The sequence below is a fragment of the Scyliorhinus canicula genome, chromosome 3 (genome assembly GCF_902713615.1).
Source record: "Scyliorhinus canicula chromosome 3, sScyCan1.1, whole genome shotgun sequence".
NCBI classification, from domain to species: domain Eukaryota; kingdom Metazoa; phylum Chordata; class Chondrichthyes; order Carcharhiniformes; family Scyliorhinidae; genus Scyliorhinus; species Scyliorhinus canicula.
Genome location: NC_052148.1, coordinates 9184837 through 9204392, shown reverse-complemented (window position 1 = coordinate 9204392; position 19556 = coordinate 9184837). Strand labels below are relative to the sequence as shown.

Sequence of the window (19556 nt, the reverse complement as noted above, 5' to 3'; positions counted from 1 at the left end):
AGAGGGTGCAGAGGAGGTTTACCAGGATGTCGCCTGGTCTGGAGGATGTTAGCTATCTGGAGAGGCTGAATAGACTCGGACTGTTTTCATTAGAACGACGGAGGTTGAGGGGTGACCTGATAGAGGTCTACAAGATTATGAGGGGCATGGAAAGAGTGGATGGGCAGGCACTCTTTCACAGGGGGCATATGTTTAAGGTCCGTGGGGCAAAGTTTAGAGGAGATGTGCGAGGCAGGTTTTTTACACAGAGGGAGGTGAGTGCCTGGAACGCGCTGCCAGGGGAGGTTGTGGAAGCAGATACATTAACGGCGTTCAAAAGGCATCTTGACAAATACATGGATAGGATGGGTATAGATGGATACGGCACTAGGAAGTGCTGAGGGTTTTGGCCAAGGGTGGTATCATGACCGGTACAGGCTTGGAGGGCAAAGGGCCTGTTCCTTTGCTGTGTTCTTTGCTCTTTAAAGAAGGACATGGGAGTCGCTGGCAGGATCAATGCTGGTTGTCCAGCCTGATTTCCCTGAGCAGATGGAGGTTGTGACTGAAAGAATTAATGCTTTGTCTAGTTCAGAGGGCACTTAAGAGGGCACAATCACAAGGAAATGAGCGGTACGGTAGCACAGTGGTTAGCACTGTTCGATTCCCGGGTTGGGTCACTGTCGTGTGTGGAGTCTGCACGTTCTCTCTATGTCTGCGTGGGTTTCCTCCGGGTGCTCCGGTTTCCTCCCACAAGTCCCGAAAGATGTGCTGTTACGTAATTTGGACATTCTGAATTCTCCCTCAGTGTACCCGAACAGGGGCCGGAATGAATGAAATGAAATGAAAATGAAAATTGCTTATCGTCACAAGTAGGCTTCAATGAAGTTACTGTGAAAATCCCCTAGTCGCCACATTCCGGCACCTGTTCGGGGAGGCTATTACGGGAATGTGGCGACTAGGGGCTTTTCACAGTAACTTCATTGCAGTGTTAATGTAAGCCAACTTGTGACAATAAAGATAATTATTATAAATATATTCAATTCTCTAGCTCAACCACAGAATATCCAAAGTCCATCAAAGCTGGTTAAGTAGTTATGAAGTATAGTCATTGTTGTAACATAGGAAACGTGGCAACCAAGTTACACATATGGGAAGATTGAAGCAGTGGGATTAGTTTGGGATTGATACAGGGATAAGGGAAGATTGAAGCAGTGGGATTAGTTTGGGATTGATACAAGGATATGGGGAGAGAGTGCGGCAGTTGGATTAGTTTGGATTGATGCAGGACTATGGGGAGAGAGTGGGGCAGTGGGATTAGTTTGGGAATGATACAGGGACATTGGGAGAGTGGGGCAGTGGGATTAGTTTTGGGATTGATACAGGGATATGGGGGGAGAGTGGGGCAGTAGGATTAGTTTGGGATTGATACAGGGCTAAGGGGACGGAGTGGAGAAGTGGGATTAGTTTGGATTGATACAGGGCTGTTGGGAGAGAGTGGGCAATGGAATTAGTTTGGGATTGATGCAGGGCTATGGGGAGAGAGTGGGGCAGTGGGATTAGTTTGGGATTGATACAGGACTGTGGGGAGAGAGTGGGGCAGTGGGATTAGTTTGGGATTGATACAGGGCAATGGGGAGAGAGGGGGGCAGTGGGATTAGTTTGGGATTGATACAGGACTATGGGGAGAGAGTGGGGCAGTGGGTTTAGTTTGGGATTGATACAGGACTATGGGGCGAGAGTGGGGCAGTGGGATTAGTTTGGGATTGATACAGGGATATGGGGAGAGAGTGGGGCAGTGGGATTAGTTTGGAATTGATACAGGACTGGGGAGAGAGTGGGGCAGTGGGTTTAGTTTGGGATTGATACAGGACTGTGGGGAGAGAGTGGGGCAGTGGGTTTAGTTTGGGATTGATACAGGGATATGGGGAGAGAGTGTGGCAGTGGGATTAGTTTCAGATTGATACAGGGCAATGGGGAGAGAGGGGGGCAGTGGGATTAGTTTTGGATTGATACAGGGCTATGGGGAGAGAGTGGGGCATTGGGATTAGTTTGGGATAGATACAGAGCTATGGGGAGAGAGTGGGGCAGTGGGATTAGTTTGGGATTGCTACAGAGCTAAGGGGAGAGAGTGGGGCAGTGGGATTAGTTTGGGATTTATACAGGACTGTGGGGAGAGAGTGGGGCAGTGGGATTAGTTTGGGATTGATACAGGACTGAGGAGAGAGTGGGGCAGTGGGATTAGTTTGGGATTGATACAGGACTGTGGGGAGAGAGTGGGGCCTTGGGTTTAGTTTGGGATTGATACAGGACTGTGGGGAGAGAGTGGGGCAGTGGGATTAGTTTGGGATTTATACAGGACTGTGGGGAGAGAGTGAGGCAGTGGGTTTAGTTTGGGATTGATACAGGACTATGGGGAGAGAGTGGGGCAGTGGGATTAGTTTGGGATTGATACAGGACTGTGAGGAGAGAGTGGGGCAGTGGGTTTAGTTTGGGATTGATATAGGACTATGGGGAGAGAGTGGGGCCTTGGGTTTAGTTTGGGATTGATACAGGGCTATGGGGAGAGAGTGGGGCATTGGGATTAGTTTGGGATAGATACAGGGCTATGGGGAGAGAGTGTGGCAGTGGGATTAGTTTGGGATTGATGCAGGACTGTGGGGAGAGAGTAGGGCAGTGGGATTAGTTTGGGATTGATACAGGACTGTGGGGAGAGAGTAGGGCAGTGGGATTAGTTTGGGATAGATACAGAGCAATGGGGAGAGAGTGGGGCAGTGGGATTAGTTTGGGATTGCTACAGAGCTAAGGGGAGAGAGTGGGGCAGTGGGATTAGTTTGGGATTTATACAGGACTGTGGGGAGAGAGTGGGGCAGTGGGTTTAGTTTGGGATTGCTACAGAGCTAAGGGGAGAGAGTGGGGCAGTGGGATTAGTTTGGGATTTATACAGGACTGTGGGAGAGAGTGGGGCAGTGGGATTAGTTTGGGATTGATACAGGACTGGGGAGAGAGTGGGGCAGTGGGATTAGTTTGGGAATGATACAGGGATATGGGGAGAGAGTGGGGCAGTGGGATTAGTTTGGGATTGATATAGGACTGTGGGGAGAGAGTGGGGCAGTGGGATTAGTTTGGGATTGATACAGGACTGGGGAGAGAGTGGGGCAGTGGGATTAGTTTTGGATTGATACAGGACTGGGGAGAGAGTGGGGCAGTGGGATTAGTTTGGGATTGATACAGGACTGTGGGGAGAGAGCGGGGCAGTGGGATTAGTTTGGGATTGATACAGAACTGTGGGGAGAGAGTGGGATGTTTGGTTTGGTTTTGGATTTATAGAAGTGCAGTTGTATAGTTTTTTTTCATGTTGTCAGGCTTCTCAAGGTGATTCATAGGAAGATTTATTGAGTCAAATTAGCCAGAGTTTGTTATGCAGACATTTGGTCGAAGAGGTAGGTTTTAGAGAGGTGGGGAAAATTCCATCGCCCTGACCTTGACACCTGTAGATATGACCATCAATGGTGGAGCAAAAATCTTGGGTCAAGTATCGGAGTACAGTTTCTGGAGGGTTGTCGGGCTGCAGGAGATTTGAATACAAGGGTTATAATCTTGAAATCAATGAGTTGCTGGACTCGAGGGTAATGTGGGTTAATGGAAGAGGTTGAGGGTGAACGGGATTTGGTGCAGGTTAGGATAGGGGTCACCTAGCTTTGTGCTCACTTTTGGTTTCTGTGCAATCACTGCAGGTACCCGGCGTCAGCAGAGCAGCCTCACCGCTGGTGCAGGGACTTTACCTGAGAGTATGCCACTGCAGGATGTTGGTGACGGCGACTTTTCCACAAACACTCCTGCCAAAAACGACAGCAGGAGCCAGCGCAGGCCCCGGAACAGGTGTTCCCCACTTCACCCAGAGGCAACGCAGCGAGCATGTGAGCGAGAGCGAAGCAGCAGGGCGTCTCAATCATACCCAAGCGTGCGTCAAGCCAGACCTGTCAAAGTTGGCAACACAGTCTCACCAGTCATTCCGGGAGAGGCTCGGGGGGATTGGGAGTTGGACGAGGGGGTACGCCCAGTCCCCTCTTATCTGGAATGGGCAAAGATAGCTACCAGAAAGGCCCGACGTGGCAACTCTCGAGGTCGGCCAATTCCCACCGCCCGCTTCACTGAACTGGCTGACCATGCAAGCCCCCCAGCAGAGTGGAGCAGTGGCCCTCTGAGAGCTGGCCGAACAGAGAGGTACAGCAGCCTGGATGAACTCTGGCAGAGGTTTAAAGAGCGACAAAAGAAACACAAGAGGCTGGGTTCAAGCAGTGCCAGTGAACTTTCCCTGCTGGAACGCTTGGACGAGCTAGCTCGCATCCTCCGGAACCCAGTGCAGCACTCTCTCCTCTCCGCTGAGGGGAGGGATAGCCAGCGCAGGACGGCACAGAGAGGCAGGAGGTGCAGAGCGTGGGAGGACACGACGATGGTGGGACCATCTTCACCTTCTCCGGTTTCCCTGGCCACCCCAAAGAGTGAGAGCCTAGACTCCCTGGAGGAAATCTCCACTGACCGGATAAAGAAGATTCTTAACCACCGGCGGCACACGGATATGGAGAGCGGCCGTTCAGCTGGTCCATCCACAGCTGAGTCAGACACCACAGACGTGCAGACACAGACTGAGACGGGAAGCACCATCTCGACCATCGACACAGCACGCTTGGTCAGGGCCTTTGGGCCAGAGCGTGTCACTGTGCAGCCTCTCTCCCGCTTGTACAGCAGCATTGAGAAACAGAAAGGGAGCTCGGTTAATCGGAGGGAGAGGCCGAGGAGGGCAGAGAGTGACCAGGTGAGCGAGGGAGACTCTGTCCAGCTGGTCTCCCCCAGAATGATGCTGTTGAGTCGCTGGTACAGTATTGAAAGCAGTGACGTGCAGTTAAACAGCATGGTGAGGGCTAGCAATACTCGAAGGAGGCCATTCAGCCCTTTGAGCCTGATCAACCCATTAGATCATGTTTGATCTGTATCTTTTAAAAAAATAAATTTAGAGTATCCAATTCATTTTTTCCAATTAAGGGCAATTTATCGAGGCCAATCCACTTACCCTGCATATCTTTGGGTTGTGGGGGCGAAACCCACGCAAACACGGGGAGAATGTGCAAACTCCACACGGACAGTGACCCAGAGCCGGGATCGAACCTGGGACCTCAGCGCCGTGAGGCAGCAGGGCTAACCCACTGTGCCATCCGTGCTGCCCTTGATCTGTATCTTTTTTAAAAAAAATAATTTTTATTGGAATTTTTAACAGAAAATATAAAAATATAACAACAAGCAATAATATGCAACAAACTACCCCATAACACCCGCAACTCCCCCCAAACCGTAACAACACATGCATCCCATCCCCCCCCAACCCCAACAAGCGAACTTAACCATAAATTAAATAAATCAAATTTAAATACAATAAACAAACATAGTCATCGTCCTCCCCCCACCCCACCCCCCCGGGTTGCTGCTGCTACTGTCCCAGTACCCTGACGTTGAGCCAGAAAGTCGAGGAAAGGTTGCCACCGCCTAAAGAACCCTTGCACCGATCCTCTCAGGGCGAATTTGACCTTCTCTCGCTTAATAAAACCCACCATGTCATTGATCCAGGTCTCCACGCTTGGGGGCCTCGCATCCTTCCATTGTAGCAAAATCCTTCGCTGGGCTACTAGGGACGCAAAGGCCAGCACACCGGCCTCTTTCGCCTCCTGCACTCCCGGCTCTACCCCAACCCCAAAGATCGCGAGTCCCCATCCTGGCTTGACCCTGGATCCCACCACCCTCGACACCGTCCTCGCCACCCCCTTCCAGAACTCCTCCAGTGCTGGGCATGCCCAGAACATATGGGCATGGTTCGCTGGACTCCCCGAGCACCTGACAGACCTGTCTTCACCCCCAAAGAACCTACTCATCCTCGTCCCAGTCATGTGGGCCCTATGCAGCACCTTGAATTGAATGAGGCTAAGCCGCGCACACGAGGAGGAAGAATTAACCCTCTCCAGGGCATCAGCCCATGTCCCGTCTTCGATCTGTTCCCCCAGTTCCCCCTCCCACTTAGTTTTCAGCTCCTCTACTGACGCCTCTTCCACCTCCTGCATAAACTTGTAGATATCAGATATCTTCCCCTCTCCGACCCAGACCCCCGAGAGCACCCTGTCACTCACCCCCCTCGCGGGAAGCGCAGGGAATCCCTCCACCTGCCGTCTAGCAAATGCCTTTACCTGCAGATACCTAAACATGTTTCCCGGGGGGAGCCCAAATTTCTCCTCCAACTCCCCCAGGCTCGTAAACCTCCCATCGATAAACAGGTCCCTCAGCTGTCTAATGCCCGCTCTGTACCACCCCTGAAATCCCCCATCCATGTTTCCCGGGACCAACCTATGGTTCCCCCTTAACGGAGCCTCCATCGAGCCCCCCACTTCTCCCCTGTGTCGCCTCCACTGCCCCCTAACCTTGAGGGTAGCCGCCACCACCGGACTCGTGGTATACCTCATGGGAGGGAGCGGCCACGGCGCCGTTACCAGTGCCCCCAGGCTTGTATCCCCACAGGACGCGCTCTCCATCCGTTTCTATGCTGCCTCCTCCCCCTCCATCACCCACTTACGCACCATCGACACATTGGCCGCCCAGTAGTACCCCGAGAGATTGGGCAAAGCCAGCCCCTCCCCATCTCTACCCCGCTCCAAGAAGACCCTCTTCACCCTCGGGGTGCCATGCGCCCAAACAAATCCCATGCTGCTGCTGGTCACCCTCTTAAAAAAGGCCCTAGGGATAAAGATGGGCAAGCACTGGAAGAGGAACAAGAACCTCGTGAGAACCGTCATTTTGACGGATTGCACTCTGCCCGCCAACGACAGCGGTACCATGTCCCACCTTTTAAATTCCTCCTCCATCTGCTCCACTAGTCTGGTGAAGTTAAGCTTATGGAGAGCCCCCCAACTCCTGGCCACCTGCACCCCCAGGTATCTGAAACTCTTCACTGCCCTCCTAAAAGGGAGCCTCCCAATTCCCTCCTCTTGATCTCCCGGGTGCACTACAAATACCTCGCTCTTTCCTAAATTTAGCTTATAGCCCGAAAAAAAAACAAATTCCGCTAACAGCTCCATCACCCCCGGCATTCCCCCCTCTGGGTCCGCCACATATAACAGCAGGTCATCCGCATACAGCGATACCCGGTGTTCCTCCCCACCCCGCACCAGACCCCTCCATCTCCCTGACTCCCTCAACGCCATAGCCAGCGGTTCAATCGCCAGTGCAAAGAGCAGGGGGGACAGGGGGCACCCCTGCCTGGTCCCACGATAGAGCCTAAAGTACTCCGATCTCCTTCCATTTGTGACGACACTCGCCATCGGAGCCGCGTAGAGCAGCCTCACCCATTTGATGAATCCCTCCCCAAATCCAAACCTCTCCAGCACCTCCCACAGGTACCCCCACTCAACTCTATCAAACGCTTTCTCTGCGTCCAGTGCCACCACTATCTCCGCCTCCCCCTCCACTGCCGGCATCATGATAACATTGAGCAGTCTCCGCACATTCGTGTTGAGCTGCCGCCCCTTGACAAATCCTGTCTGATCTTCGTGTATCACCTCTGACACACAATCCTCTATCCTGGTAGCCAGGATCTTCGCCAGCAACTTAGCGTCTACATTGTGGAGCGAGATAGGCCTGTATGATCCACACTGCAAGGGGTCCTTATCCCGCTTTAGGATCAAAGAGATCAGTGCCCGCGACATCGTCGGGGGCAAAGCCCCCCCCTCTCATGCCTCATTGAAAGTTCGCACCAGCAGGGGACCCACCAGGTCTGCATACTTTTTGTAAAATTCCGCCGGGAACCCGTCCGGCCCCGGGGCCTTACTTGACTGCATTTGTCCAATCCCCCTGACTAGCTCCTCCAGCTTTATCGGCGCCCCCAGCCCCTCTACCAGCCCCTCTTGAACCCGTGGGAATCATAGCCTGTTCATGAAGCTCTCCATCTCCTCCTCGGAGGTTCCGACCGGTACAGTTCCTCGTAAAAGTCCCTAAAGACCCCGTTTACTTCTGTCCCCTTCTGCACTACATTTCCCCCTCCATCCTTCACTCCACCAATTTCCCTAGCCGCATCTCTCCTATGGAGCTGATGCGCCAACATCCTGCTCGCCTTCTCTCCATACTCATATACCGCGCCCTGCGCCCTCCTCCACTGTGTCTCCGCCTTTCTGGTGCTCAACAAGTCATATTTGGCCTGCAAACTGCGCCGTTCTCCCAGCAACCCTTCCTCCGGTGCCTCCGCGTATCTCCTGTCCACATCCAGGAGCTCCCCCACCAGTCTCTCCCTCTCCCTCCGCTCCCTCCTTTCCCTATGGGCCCGGATGGAGATCAGCTCCCCCTGGATCACTGCTTTCAGAGCCTCCCAGACCATCCCCACCCGGACCTCCCCCGTATCATTGGTATCCAGATACCCCTCAATGCTTCTCCGAACCCTCTTACACACCTCATCCTCCGCCAGCAGCCCCACATCCAGGCGCCAGAGCGGGCGCTGGTCCCGCGCCTCTCCCATCTCCAGATCAACCCAGTGCGAGGCATGGTCCGAGATCGCTATGGCCGAGTACTCGGCATCCTGCACCCTCGGAATCAATCCCCTGCTCAGGACAAAAAAGTCTATCCGGGAATAAACCCTATGGACATGAGAGAAAAAGGAATACTCCCGCGCTCTTGGTCTCCCAAACCTCCAGGAATCCACCCCTCCCATCTGGTCCATGTATCCCCTCAGCACTTTGGCCGCCGCCTGTCTCCTACCCGTCCTTGAACTGGACCGGTCCAGTGTGGGATCCAGCATTCCCCCCATGATCAGGCCCCCTGCCTCCAAGTCCGTGATGCGGCCCAACAATCGCCTCATGAAGCCAGCATCATCCCAATTCGGGGCATATACGTTCACCAGCCCCACCTTCTCTCCCTGCAGCCTACCCTTCACCATGATATATCTGCCCTCCTTGTCCGACACCACCTCAGCCGCCTCGAACGCCACCCTCTTCCCCACCAGAATCGCCACCCCCCGGTTCTTCGCGTCCAATCCTGAGTGATAAACCTGCCCCACCCACCCCTTCCTCAGACGAACCTGGTCCGCCGCCTTCAGGTGGGTCTCCTGGAGCATAGCCACGTCCGCCTTCAACCCCCTCAGATGAGAAAATACCCTGGTTCTCTTAACCGGCCCGTTCAGCCCCCTCACGTTCCAGGTAATCAGCCGGATCAGAGGGCAACCCGCCCCCCTCCCCCGCCGACTAGCCATAGCTTATCGACTGCTTGCCCCAGGCTAGCGCACCCCGCCCGACCCGTTCCCCATGGCGATAACGCCTCTCCTCTTCCCCACCGGCTCCTTCCTGGTCATTCCAACAGCAACCCGGTATCCCCCCCCCACCCCCTCCCCCAGGCTAGGACCCCTCCTAGCCGCGACGCACCCTCCATAGTACTTCTGTGAGTCAGCTGACTTCTGCTGACCCCGGCAGCTCCCGCCAACGCCCATCCCCTCCCGGCATGGGGTCATCCCCCTCTTGCCACACCTCCTTGGCATTGCTGCAGCGCGGGAAAGAAGACCAGTAGAGGCCCCACCGCCAGCTCCACCCCCCCCCGCCTCGCAGCGCGGGAAACCAGAGGAAAGCCCGCGCTTTCACACTGCCACACCCCACCCTTCTGACGCAGTTCCCCAAAATCCAGTTTCACTTCAATCCCCAGCCCCGTACAGAACATATAAAACACAAACCCCCAACATTCCCCACTAACCCACAAACATACCCAGCAGACAAACCCACCCGTAAACAGAGCAAAAAGAAAACCAGCATACATAACACACACATGTTGAAGTTAAAAAAGTTGAAACAAAACAGCAACAGCGGAAACAACAACGGCCATAGTATGTCCCCAGACCCTAGTTCGAGTCCAGCTTCTCCGCCTGTACAAAGGCCCACGCCTCCTCCGGGGACTCGAAGTAATGGTGCCGGTCCTTGTATGTCACCCACAGGCGCGCAGGCTGCAACATTCCAAACCTGACCTGCTTGGCATGAAGCACCGCCTTCGTCCGGTTGAACCCGGCCCGCCGCTTAGCCACCTCCGCACTCCAGTCCTGGTAGGTCCTCACTACCGAATTCTCCCATTTACTGCACCTCTTTCTTGGCCCAGCGCAGCACACACTCCCGGTCACTAAATCGATGGAACCGCACCAGCACCGCCCTCGGGGGCTCATTTGCCTTGGGCCTCCTGGCCATCACTCTGTGAGCTCCCTCAAGCTCCAGGGGCAAATGGAAGGACCCCGCTCCCATCAACGAGCTCAGCATCGTGGTCATATACGCCGGGCAATCCGACCCCTCCAGCCCCTCCGCCAGGCCCAGGATCCTCAAATTCTTTCACCTCGTGCGAACGTCCAGCTCCTCCAAGGGGTCTTGCCACTTTTTATGAAGTGCCTCGTGCAACTCCATTTTCCCCACGAGGACCACGGCCTCCTCCTCCCTTTCAACGGCCTGCTGCTGCAACTCCCGAATAGACACCTCCTGGGCCGCCAGGGTCCCAAGCAGCTTGTTCGTAGTTGCATTCATGGAGTCCAGCAGCTCAGCCTTCAGCTCCGCAAAACAACGCAGGAGAGAGGCCTGCTGCTCCTGCGCCCACTTCCACCAGTCCTCGGGTGTTGCGCCGGCCGCCATTTTGTTCTTGTTCCCCCGTTTTTTTGGGGGAGCTGCTGCAGCTTCTTTCTTCGTCCCACTCCGGGTGAGCACCATATAGTGTGGGGCAAGTTCCTCCAGGCACCTTCCCCCACCGGGATGCGTTAAAACAGCGCCGTTTGGGGCCCTCGAAATGGCCCAAAAGTCCCTAACTAGCGGGAGCTGCCGAACGTGCGGCGTAGCTCCGCATAGCCGCACCGGAAGTCTCCTTGATCTGTATCTTAACCGTCTGCCTGTCCTGGTTCAACAAAGAACCATCCAGCACAGGAACAAGCCCTTCGGCCCTCCAAACCTGCGCTGATTATGATATTTGTCATAACTAAAATCTTCTGTACTTCCGGGGTCCGTGTCTCTCTCTTCCCATCCGATTCAGGTATGCGTCAAGGTGCCTCTTAAACGGCACTATGGTATCTGCTTCCACCATCTTGCCTGGCAGGCACTCACCACCCTCTGTGTAAATGATTGCCTCGCATATCTCCTCTAAACGTTCCCCTTGCATCTTAAACCTATGTCCCCTAATAACTTTTCCAACTCATAATTTGATAAACCTCTCTCAGGTCTCCCCTCCACCTCCATATGTACCCTCTCCAAAATATCCACATCCTTCACATCGGGCCTCACGGTAGCATGGTGGTTAGCATAAATGCTTCACAGCTCCAGGGTCCCAGGTTCGACTCCCGGCTGGGTCACTGTCTGTGCGGAGTCTGCACATCCTCCCCGTGTGTGCGTGGGTTTCCTCCGGGTGCTCCGGTTTCCTCCCACAGTCCAAAGATGTGCGGGTTAGGTGGATTGGCCAGGCTAAATTGCCCGTAGTGTCCTAAAAAGTAAGGTTAAGGGGGGGGGGGGTTTTGGGTTACGGGTATAGGGTGGATACGTGGGTTTGAGTAGGGTGATCATGGCTCGGCACAACATCGAGGGCCGAAGGGCCTGTTCTGTGCTGTACTGTTCTATGTTCTATGTTCTTGCGGTGTGGCAACTAGAATTGTACGCAGTATTCCAAATGTGCCCTAACTAAGGTTCCATGCAGCTGAAGCCTGACTTGCCATGCTCGATTCCCCGACCGATGATGGCAAGCATGCCGTATGCCTTCTTGAATACCTTATCCACCTGCTTTGCCACTTTCAGTGACCCGTGTCCCTGTACGCCCTGATCCCTCTGCCTGTCAATACTCTTCTGCCATTTACTATATATATTTCCCATCAGTATTAGACCTTCCAAAATACTTTACCTCACATTTGTCCGGATTAAACTCCATCTGCCATTTCTCTACCCAAGTCTCCATCTGTATCCCCTGACAATCCTCTTCATTATCCACAACTCCACTAACCTTTATGTCATCCGCAAACGTTCTTATCAGACCTTGCCCAACAAAAATCTATCACTCTGATTTTTGAAATTTAAATGCATCCCCAGCAAGATTTTATTTTTGGAGTGGGGGGTGGGGGGGAGAGACCCATTCCAATCTGTGTGAGAAAGTGCTTCCTGAGTGAGTGACCCCCCCCCCAGGAAATAGCTTCTCTATCTACCTACAAAATCCTTCAATAATCTTAAACATCTCAGTTAAATCATCCCTTTAATCTTCTACACTCCGGCTAATCCAATCTAGTCTATGCAACCTCTCCTAATTAATTGGGGATTATTCTGGTGAATCTGCAGTTTTCCCTTCATGGCTAATATATTTGAGCTGAGGTGTGGAGTGCAGAATGGAATACAGGGTCTGACTGAGGCTCCGGACAGCTGAAGCTTCAATTCAAATTCCAGTCCCATTCAGATAAAGGCCAACATTATACAGTCGTCCCCCGTTATACCGCGCTCCGCAATACCGCGGTTCGCGATATACGGCGGGGGGGCTTATGGACCCCAATTTACTCGAAACTTACTTGCACTGGGATAAGGGGACGGAGCTGGGGCAACTTCAGGTTTCCAGTCGGGGAGCGGATTATTTTTAGCAAAACAAGCCTGCCCAGAAAGTTGCTAAATGTCAAAGTTTGCAAAGTTAATCCTTCACCAATTGTCAGTTAACTGCGGGTGGCTGGATTGCTGACAGCAGCGAGAGTGATGGGCTGCATTCAGGAAGTTTTAAAGTTGGATGTTGACATCTAAACGACACATTTACATTAGTCACTGCCCAGGAAAGTGTGCCGAAAGCTGGCAATCTTCTCCTTTTTAAACCTGTCTCAATAACCGTGTGGACCTGCAGTCACTTGCCCTGTGGTCTCTGCTCCGCTTCGAACAGTCTGCGATATACGGCGGGGGGGGGGGGGGGGGGGGGGGGGGGCTTATGGGAGGCTGTCTACCAATAACCCTGAAATGTTTAAATTAAACAACCCCCATCGTGGATATCCGCGGCTCGGATGTAACGCTGGTGGCTGTCTTGGACCCCAACACCCGCGTTATAACGGGGGACTACTGTACTCATCGTTTGAGCTACTTTTGTCTTATCATTTCTGGTCAATCACAATTCAGTCATGTTGGATTTGTTTATTGTCACATGTACCGAGGTGCAGTGAAAAGTATTTTTCTGTGAGCAGCTCAAACAGATCATTAAGTACATGAAAAGAAAATAAAATAAAAAGAAAATACTTAATAGGGCAACACAAAGTGCACAATGTAAATACCTAGACACCGGCATCGGGTGAAGCATACAGGAGTGTAGTGTTAATTGGGTCAGTCTGTAATGTAATGATCTGTGTGCCAACACTGACCCAGCACCTTGCTGTTAGGACCAAAAACCCTGGTTAAACTTCCACTCTTCAACTACTCCCTTCACTCTCTGCCCTGATATGTAGAACCCTGCCACGTTCTCTGAGGGAAGAGAGTGGCGGGCTCGCAGGGTGCCGCTCTGCAGTCAGCTGCCCCCTCCCCCCCGATCTTGCTCTGGCCCACCGATCACTACTGTGTAAGAGGGACAGCAGCTGCAGCCCCCACCCCACCCCCGTTACTGAAGCAATGTGACTATTCAGCCATATCTCCTGCCTTTGCCTCCACAGGTCACTGGAGCACAGGACTTCACTGCAAGTACATCCGAATCTACATCCACTCCGAGCCCCTCTGCCCACCCCCCACATGGCCCCTCCAGCAAACTCATCAACAGGAGGTGCACTAGGCTGGTCAACCAGGGGGTGCAGACCGGTAAGTGCCTGGGAGGAGTTGGTCTGTTGTTTGGTGGGAAACAAGCCACACGGGGCAGGGAGAATCTGGAACCTCATCCCAGATCTTTAAAAACACTCGCTGCTCTGTAGCACTTTTCATGACCCCCCCTTAATGTCCCAAACGGCTTCATATCAAATCCAGTAAGTATACAGCACTCTCTCCGCTCCTCAATCGAGCAACCCAAGACATAGCTAGAGGGTTTGAAGATTCCTGAATTAATGAGCAGTACCTTGAGGGTAGCAGTCGGTGAGCAACATACATATTGGCACAGGGTCAAGCAGATTAGAGAATTAAACATGTAACTCAGAGTTTCATGTGGAGAAGGGATTTTGATTGTGAGGCACTGGAACTGGGGAAAGAGGGAGCTATTCCGTTGAGATGGGCTCAACCCAAACAGGGCTGGGATTAATGTTCAGGTGAATGGTGTAACCCATGGTTGTAGATCAGACATTGAAACAAAAAGGATGGGAAGGGTCAACAGGTGAAGGGACTTTTCGAAATCCAAAGAGAAAAGTCAAGGCAATAGAGCAGTTTATCAGCTTGGGTAAAGACAGAGTGAGACTGGGAGAGGGTGTTTAATGGTAATAGTTCATTTGTGAATAAGGTCCATGCCAGTCATAACGGATTAGAATAAATGAAATGAAAGTTTTTTTCCAATTAAGGGGCAATTTAGCATGGCCAATCCACCTAACCTGCACATCTTTTGGGTTGTGGGGGTGAAACCCATGCAGACACGGGGAGAATGTGCAAACTCCGCACGGACAATGACCCAGGGCCGGGATTCGAACCCGGGTCCTCAGCGCCGTAGTCCCAGTGCTAACCACTGCGCCACGTGCCACCTTAAATGAAAGGTTCTTTAACCGAATACCCAAACCAATGTCAGCACGATGGACAAACTCGTGGCACAGGACTTTGAAGGGGTTGACGGTGTGAAACCCGGACTGTGGGACCAAGAACATGGACGCAGTCTCCTTATCGGGGATTAATCCTTTAGGACTGAGGAGGAGCAATTTTGAGTGGAGAGCAAGAATCTTAAACGTATAGAAAATCAGCTGCTGAGTATGAGGGCAGAGGCTAACTGTCCAATGATAACTAGTTCCCAAACAGTGGGAAATATTTAAAGAAACCATTCGGAAAGTTCAACAAAAATACAGTACTTTTAAAAAAAAAAATAAAAGCTTTGTGAGAATGATTGATCTGTAGCTTACTGTGGAAGTTATGGAAAATATCAAATTAAAAGAGGCTGATAACGTTGCCAAGAGTGGTGAGTCTGAGGATTGAGAGCTTTAGAAACCAGCAAAGGGTGCACAACAATTTGATTAAAAAGGGGGAAAAATAGAATTGAGAGTAAACAAGCTAGAAATATTAAAAGATTGTAAGAGTTTTTACGGTACAGTATATAAAAAGGAGAGTAGTTAAAGTAAACATTGGCCCCTTAGGACAGGAAACGTTATCACAGATGTTACGACAGTAAACATCATCACAGATGTTGATATAGGAAAAGTTATCATCGATGTTTCGAGTTATCATAGATGTTACGATATCCTGGCGAATGCGCGGTCAATTCCAGCCCCACTTGACCCAGGGGCACAACAGTTGAAATTAACTCTTCATTTTAAAAATACCTAAAGTCTTTGGCTGCCCAATAACTACAGTCATCAAGTTTGTAAGCAGCACAGTAGCGCAAGTGGATAGCACTGTGGCTTCACAGCTCCAGGGTCCCAGGTTCGATTTCCCTCTGGGTCACTGTCTGTGCGGAGTCTGCACTTTCTCCCCGTGTCTGCGTGAGTTTCCTCCGGGTGCTCCTGTTTCCTCCCACATTCCAAAGACGTGCAGGTTAGGTGGATTGGCCATGCTAAATTGCCCTTAGTGACCAAAAACGTTAGGAGGGATTATTGAGTTACGGGGATAGGGTGGAAGTGAGGGCTTAAGTGGGTCGGTGCAGACTCGATGGGCCGAATGGCCTCCTTCTGCACTGTATGTTCTATGTTGGAAATTTAAACACAATTAATTGTTATTGCGGATGACACAAAGATTGGTGGAATTGCGGATAGAGATGAGGTCAGTCGGAGGATACAGCAGGATTTAGATCATTTGGAGACTTGTGCGGAGAGATGGCAGATGGAGTTTAATCCGGACAAATGTGAGGTAATGCATTTTGGAAGGTCTAATACAGGCAGGGAATATACAGTGAATGGTAGATCGCTCATGAATATTGACAGTCAGAGAGATCTTGGTGTACAGGTCCACAGGTCACTGAAAGGGGCAACACAGATGGAGAAGGTAGTCAAAAAGGCATATGGCATGCTTGCCTTCATTAGCCGGGGCATTGAGTATAAAAATTGGCAAGTCATGTTGCAGCTGTATAGAATCTTAGTTAGGCCACACTTGGGGTATAGTGCTTAATTCTGGTCGCCGCACTACCAGAAGGATGTGGAGGCTTTAGAGAGGGTGCAGAAGAGATTTACCAGGATGTTGCCTGGTATGGAGGGCATTAGCTATGAGGAGAGATTGAGTGAACTTGGTTTGTTCTCACTGGAACAAAGGAGGTTGAGAGGCGACCTGATAGAGGTCTACAAAATTATGAGGGGCATAGACAGAGTGGATAGTCAGAGACCATTTCCCAAGGTAGAGGGGTCAATTACTAGGGGGCGAGGGGCAAGGTTTAGAGGAGATGTGCGAGGCACGTTTTTTTCCACGTAGGGTGGTGGGTGTCTGGAACTCGCTGCCGGAGGAGGTGGTGGAAGCAGGGACGATAGTGACATTTAAGGGGCATCTTGACAAATACATGAATAGGATGGGAATAGAGGGATACGGACCCCGGAAGTGTCGAAGATTTTAGTTTCGATGTGCAGCATGATTGGCGCAGGCTTGGAGGGCCGAAGGGCCTGTTCCTGTGTTGTACCTTTCTTTGTTCTTTGTCACAAGTAAGCCTACATTAACACTGCAATGAAAGGGCGGCACGGTGGTTAGCACTGCTGCCTCACGGTGCCGAGGTCACAGGTTCGATCCCGGCTCTGGGTCACTGTCCGTATGGAGTTTGCACATTCTCACCGTGTTTGCCTGGGTTTCACCCCCACAACCAAAAGATATGCAGGGTAGGTGGATTGGCCACACTAAATTGCCCCTTAATTGGAAAATAATGAATAGGGTACTCTAAATTTATAAAAACACTGCAATGAAGTTACTGTGAAAGTCCACTAGTTGCCACATTTCGGCACCTGTTCGCATATACAGAGGGTGAATTCAGAATGTCCAATTCATCTAATAGCACGTCTTTCGGGACTTGTGGGAGGAAACCGGAGCACCGGGAGGAAACCCACGCAGACACGGGGGAGCATGCAGACTCCACACAGACAGTGACCCAAGCCGGGAATTGAACTCTGGTCTCCGAAATGGGTAGCAAATACAGCTGGTTAACTATTATCTAATTTCTGACACCCCTCTTTAACTTGCCCCACCCGTTACATACACAAGACAGACAAATACAGAGGGGAAAGAGGGGTGTAAATATAATGCTTAAAGTAAAAGGATAGAAATCTCTGTTTCAGATTTACGTCTTCCAGTTAGATTTGGTCTAGGCCTCCAGTTGGAAATCTGCTGCCAGTCTGTAATGGTTTTCACTGTAGACTCATCAGAGTCTAGAGACTTTTCTGCAGACTCAGATACCTCTGGCAGGGAACATTTGGGAGAGAGAGGGGGCAACACAGCCCCTCCTCTCAACAAACGGGAGCTTTCTGCTGGAAAAAAAGCCCCAACTGGCAGGACCCAACCGTTGTCTGTTGCCGGGCAGAATACGGTCCGTAGACAGTCCATTGGCCACCAGTCAACCAATTGAACCAAATCCCTCCAATCTCTCAGGTGCCATAAAGTCTGAGTTCTGTTCAGAATCTAAATCTTCATAGCACAGTGTACAATTTTGCAACTTTTGAGTTGCTCGGCTCAACTTCAAGGTATATATCCATTAAAGAATCATGGATCAAAAATGATAATGGCAAAGTAAAGAGATAGAAAATAAGAAAATCAACAGGAAGGGCCCTTAACATAGGGAACAAGGAAATGACAAAGACACTAAAATAGTTTGCATCTGTATTCACAGTAGAAGACACAACTTACATAGCAGAAACCAAGGGTAACCCATGACTAATTATCAGCCGACTAACATTGTTAGAGGAACTTAATGAACTAAGATACTAAAAGGCCTGAAACTTTAAATGTTGTTCAGTGAGCACAGTGAGAAGTCTTAGAACACCAGGTTAAAGTCCAACAGGTTTGTTTCAAACACAAGCTTTCGGAGCACTGCTCCTTCCTCAGGTGAATGAAGAGGTGGGTTCCAGAAACATTTATATAGACAAAGTCAAAGATGCAAGACGATACTTTGAACGCGAGCATTTGCAGGTAATTAAATTGGGCCTATATTCTCTGGAGGTTAGAAGAATGAGAGGTGATCCCATTTAAGCCTACAGTCGACAGAGTAGACACTGAGAGGTTGCTTCCCCTGGCTGGGGAACCTGGAAAAAGGGATATTTTGTGATAATGGCCCTGCTGGCTCTGCCCCCTGCTGGCTCTGCCACCCCCCCCCCCCCCCCCCCCACCCCCCAACCAGGCCACCACGTCCCGTCTCGTCCTACCACATTTTGCCCCGACCTGGCCTCACCGTCCCTGGCCCTATCCCTTTGCCCTTCCTTGCCTGCAACTCCGCGCCCCCCTCGCATTGCCCCCCCCCCCCAACCTGACCCTGCCTTACCCTGCCCTGCACCTACTCCTCATCTGCACCCCACACCCCGACCCCACCTTGCCCTGCATCTACTCCTCTCCCGCCCCCTCGCACTGCCCCCCCCACCCTGACCTCGCCTTGCGCTGCCCTGCACCTACTCCTCATCTGCACCCCCTCCGCACTGCCCCCACACCCCGACCCCGCCTTGCCCTGCACCTCCTCTACCCCGGGCCCCTCCTCCACCCTGGCACTCCTCACCCGGAACCCCCATCTCGCTCAGCCCCTGGCCCTGCATTAACTCACCCTCTCCCCTGCTCCTCAATGTGCCGGTTATACCTGTTATAATCGAGGCAGGTTCTCCCACCTTTCTCTGTTTATAATAAGTGCTGCTTGAATGTCTTTTGCCAGAGTCTCTGGAGATTGTCCCAAGTGAGAAGGGGAGACGGACCCGCGATGTAGGAGTGACCTTCCCTTCACCAGATACAAACCCCAGTCTTCACCGTCCCGCTGCCCTGGGCAGCCAGCGTCAGCACTCTGCCTCGCCCACTGGCCGTAAATCCTCCAGTGCCAAGGACAGGAAGAAGAAGGGCAGCTCGCAGACTGTGAGGGGCCCCGGGCAAGGTGGCAGGACGTCAGCTGGGCCAGGTAAGCTATCATTCCGCCGAGAGTCAACCACTCGGTTCGTCACCAAGTGTCTGAATGTGATTGCTGCATTGCTGCTCTGTAAACGGTTTGAGGAATATGAAGTAAAGGTGGAGAAATGGAGATTCAAGGTCAGCTGAATGGCCTCCTCCTGTTCCTGTGTAACAGGTTCGAGGGGCTGAATGGCCTCCTCCTGTTCCTGTGTGACACATTCAAGAGGGGCTGAATGGCCTCCTCATGTTCCTGTGTAACTCAAGATCAGCTGAATGGCCTCCGCCTGTCCAAACCACTAGCCCCAAAATCTAAACTGTTTTGAGAATATATACGTCCATTATTATTGGGGTAAGCACGGTAGCATTGTGGAT

At 51.8% G+C, this 19556-nt stretch overlaps 1 protein-coding gene across 5 annotated transcripts in view; it reads left to right on the top strand.

Moving 5' to 3' along the window:
* Nucleotides 1-19556, top strand: part of alms1 (ALMS1 centrosome and basal body associated protein) — a 116199-nt gene that overhangs the window by 72174 nt on the left and 24469 nt on the right. For 4 of the 5 annotated variants that reach the window (XM_038793103.1, XM_038793104.1, XM_038793102.1 and 1 more), the window contains 3 exons: nt 3714-4795; nt 13670-13811; nt 18958-19194. In XM_038793103.1, the coding sequence (XP_038649031.1) occupies nt 3714-4795; nt 13670-13811; nt 18958-19194 (1461 nt within the window). Of the gene's footprint in view, nt 1-3713; nt 4796-13669; nt 13812-18957; nt 19195-19556 lie in introns of those variants that run through there. The other variant, XM_038793106.1, reaches the window with a different exon arrangement.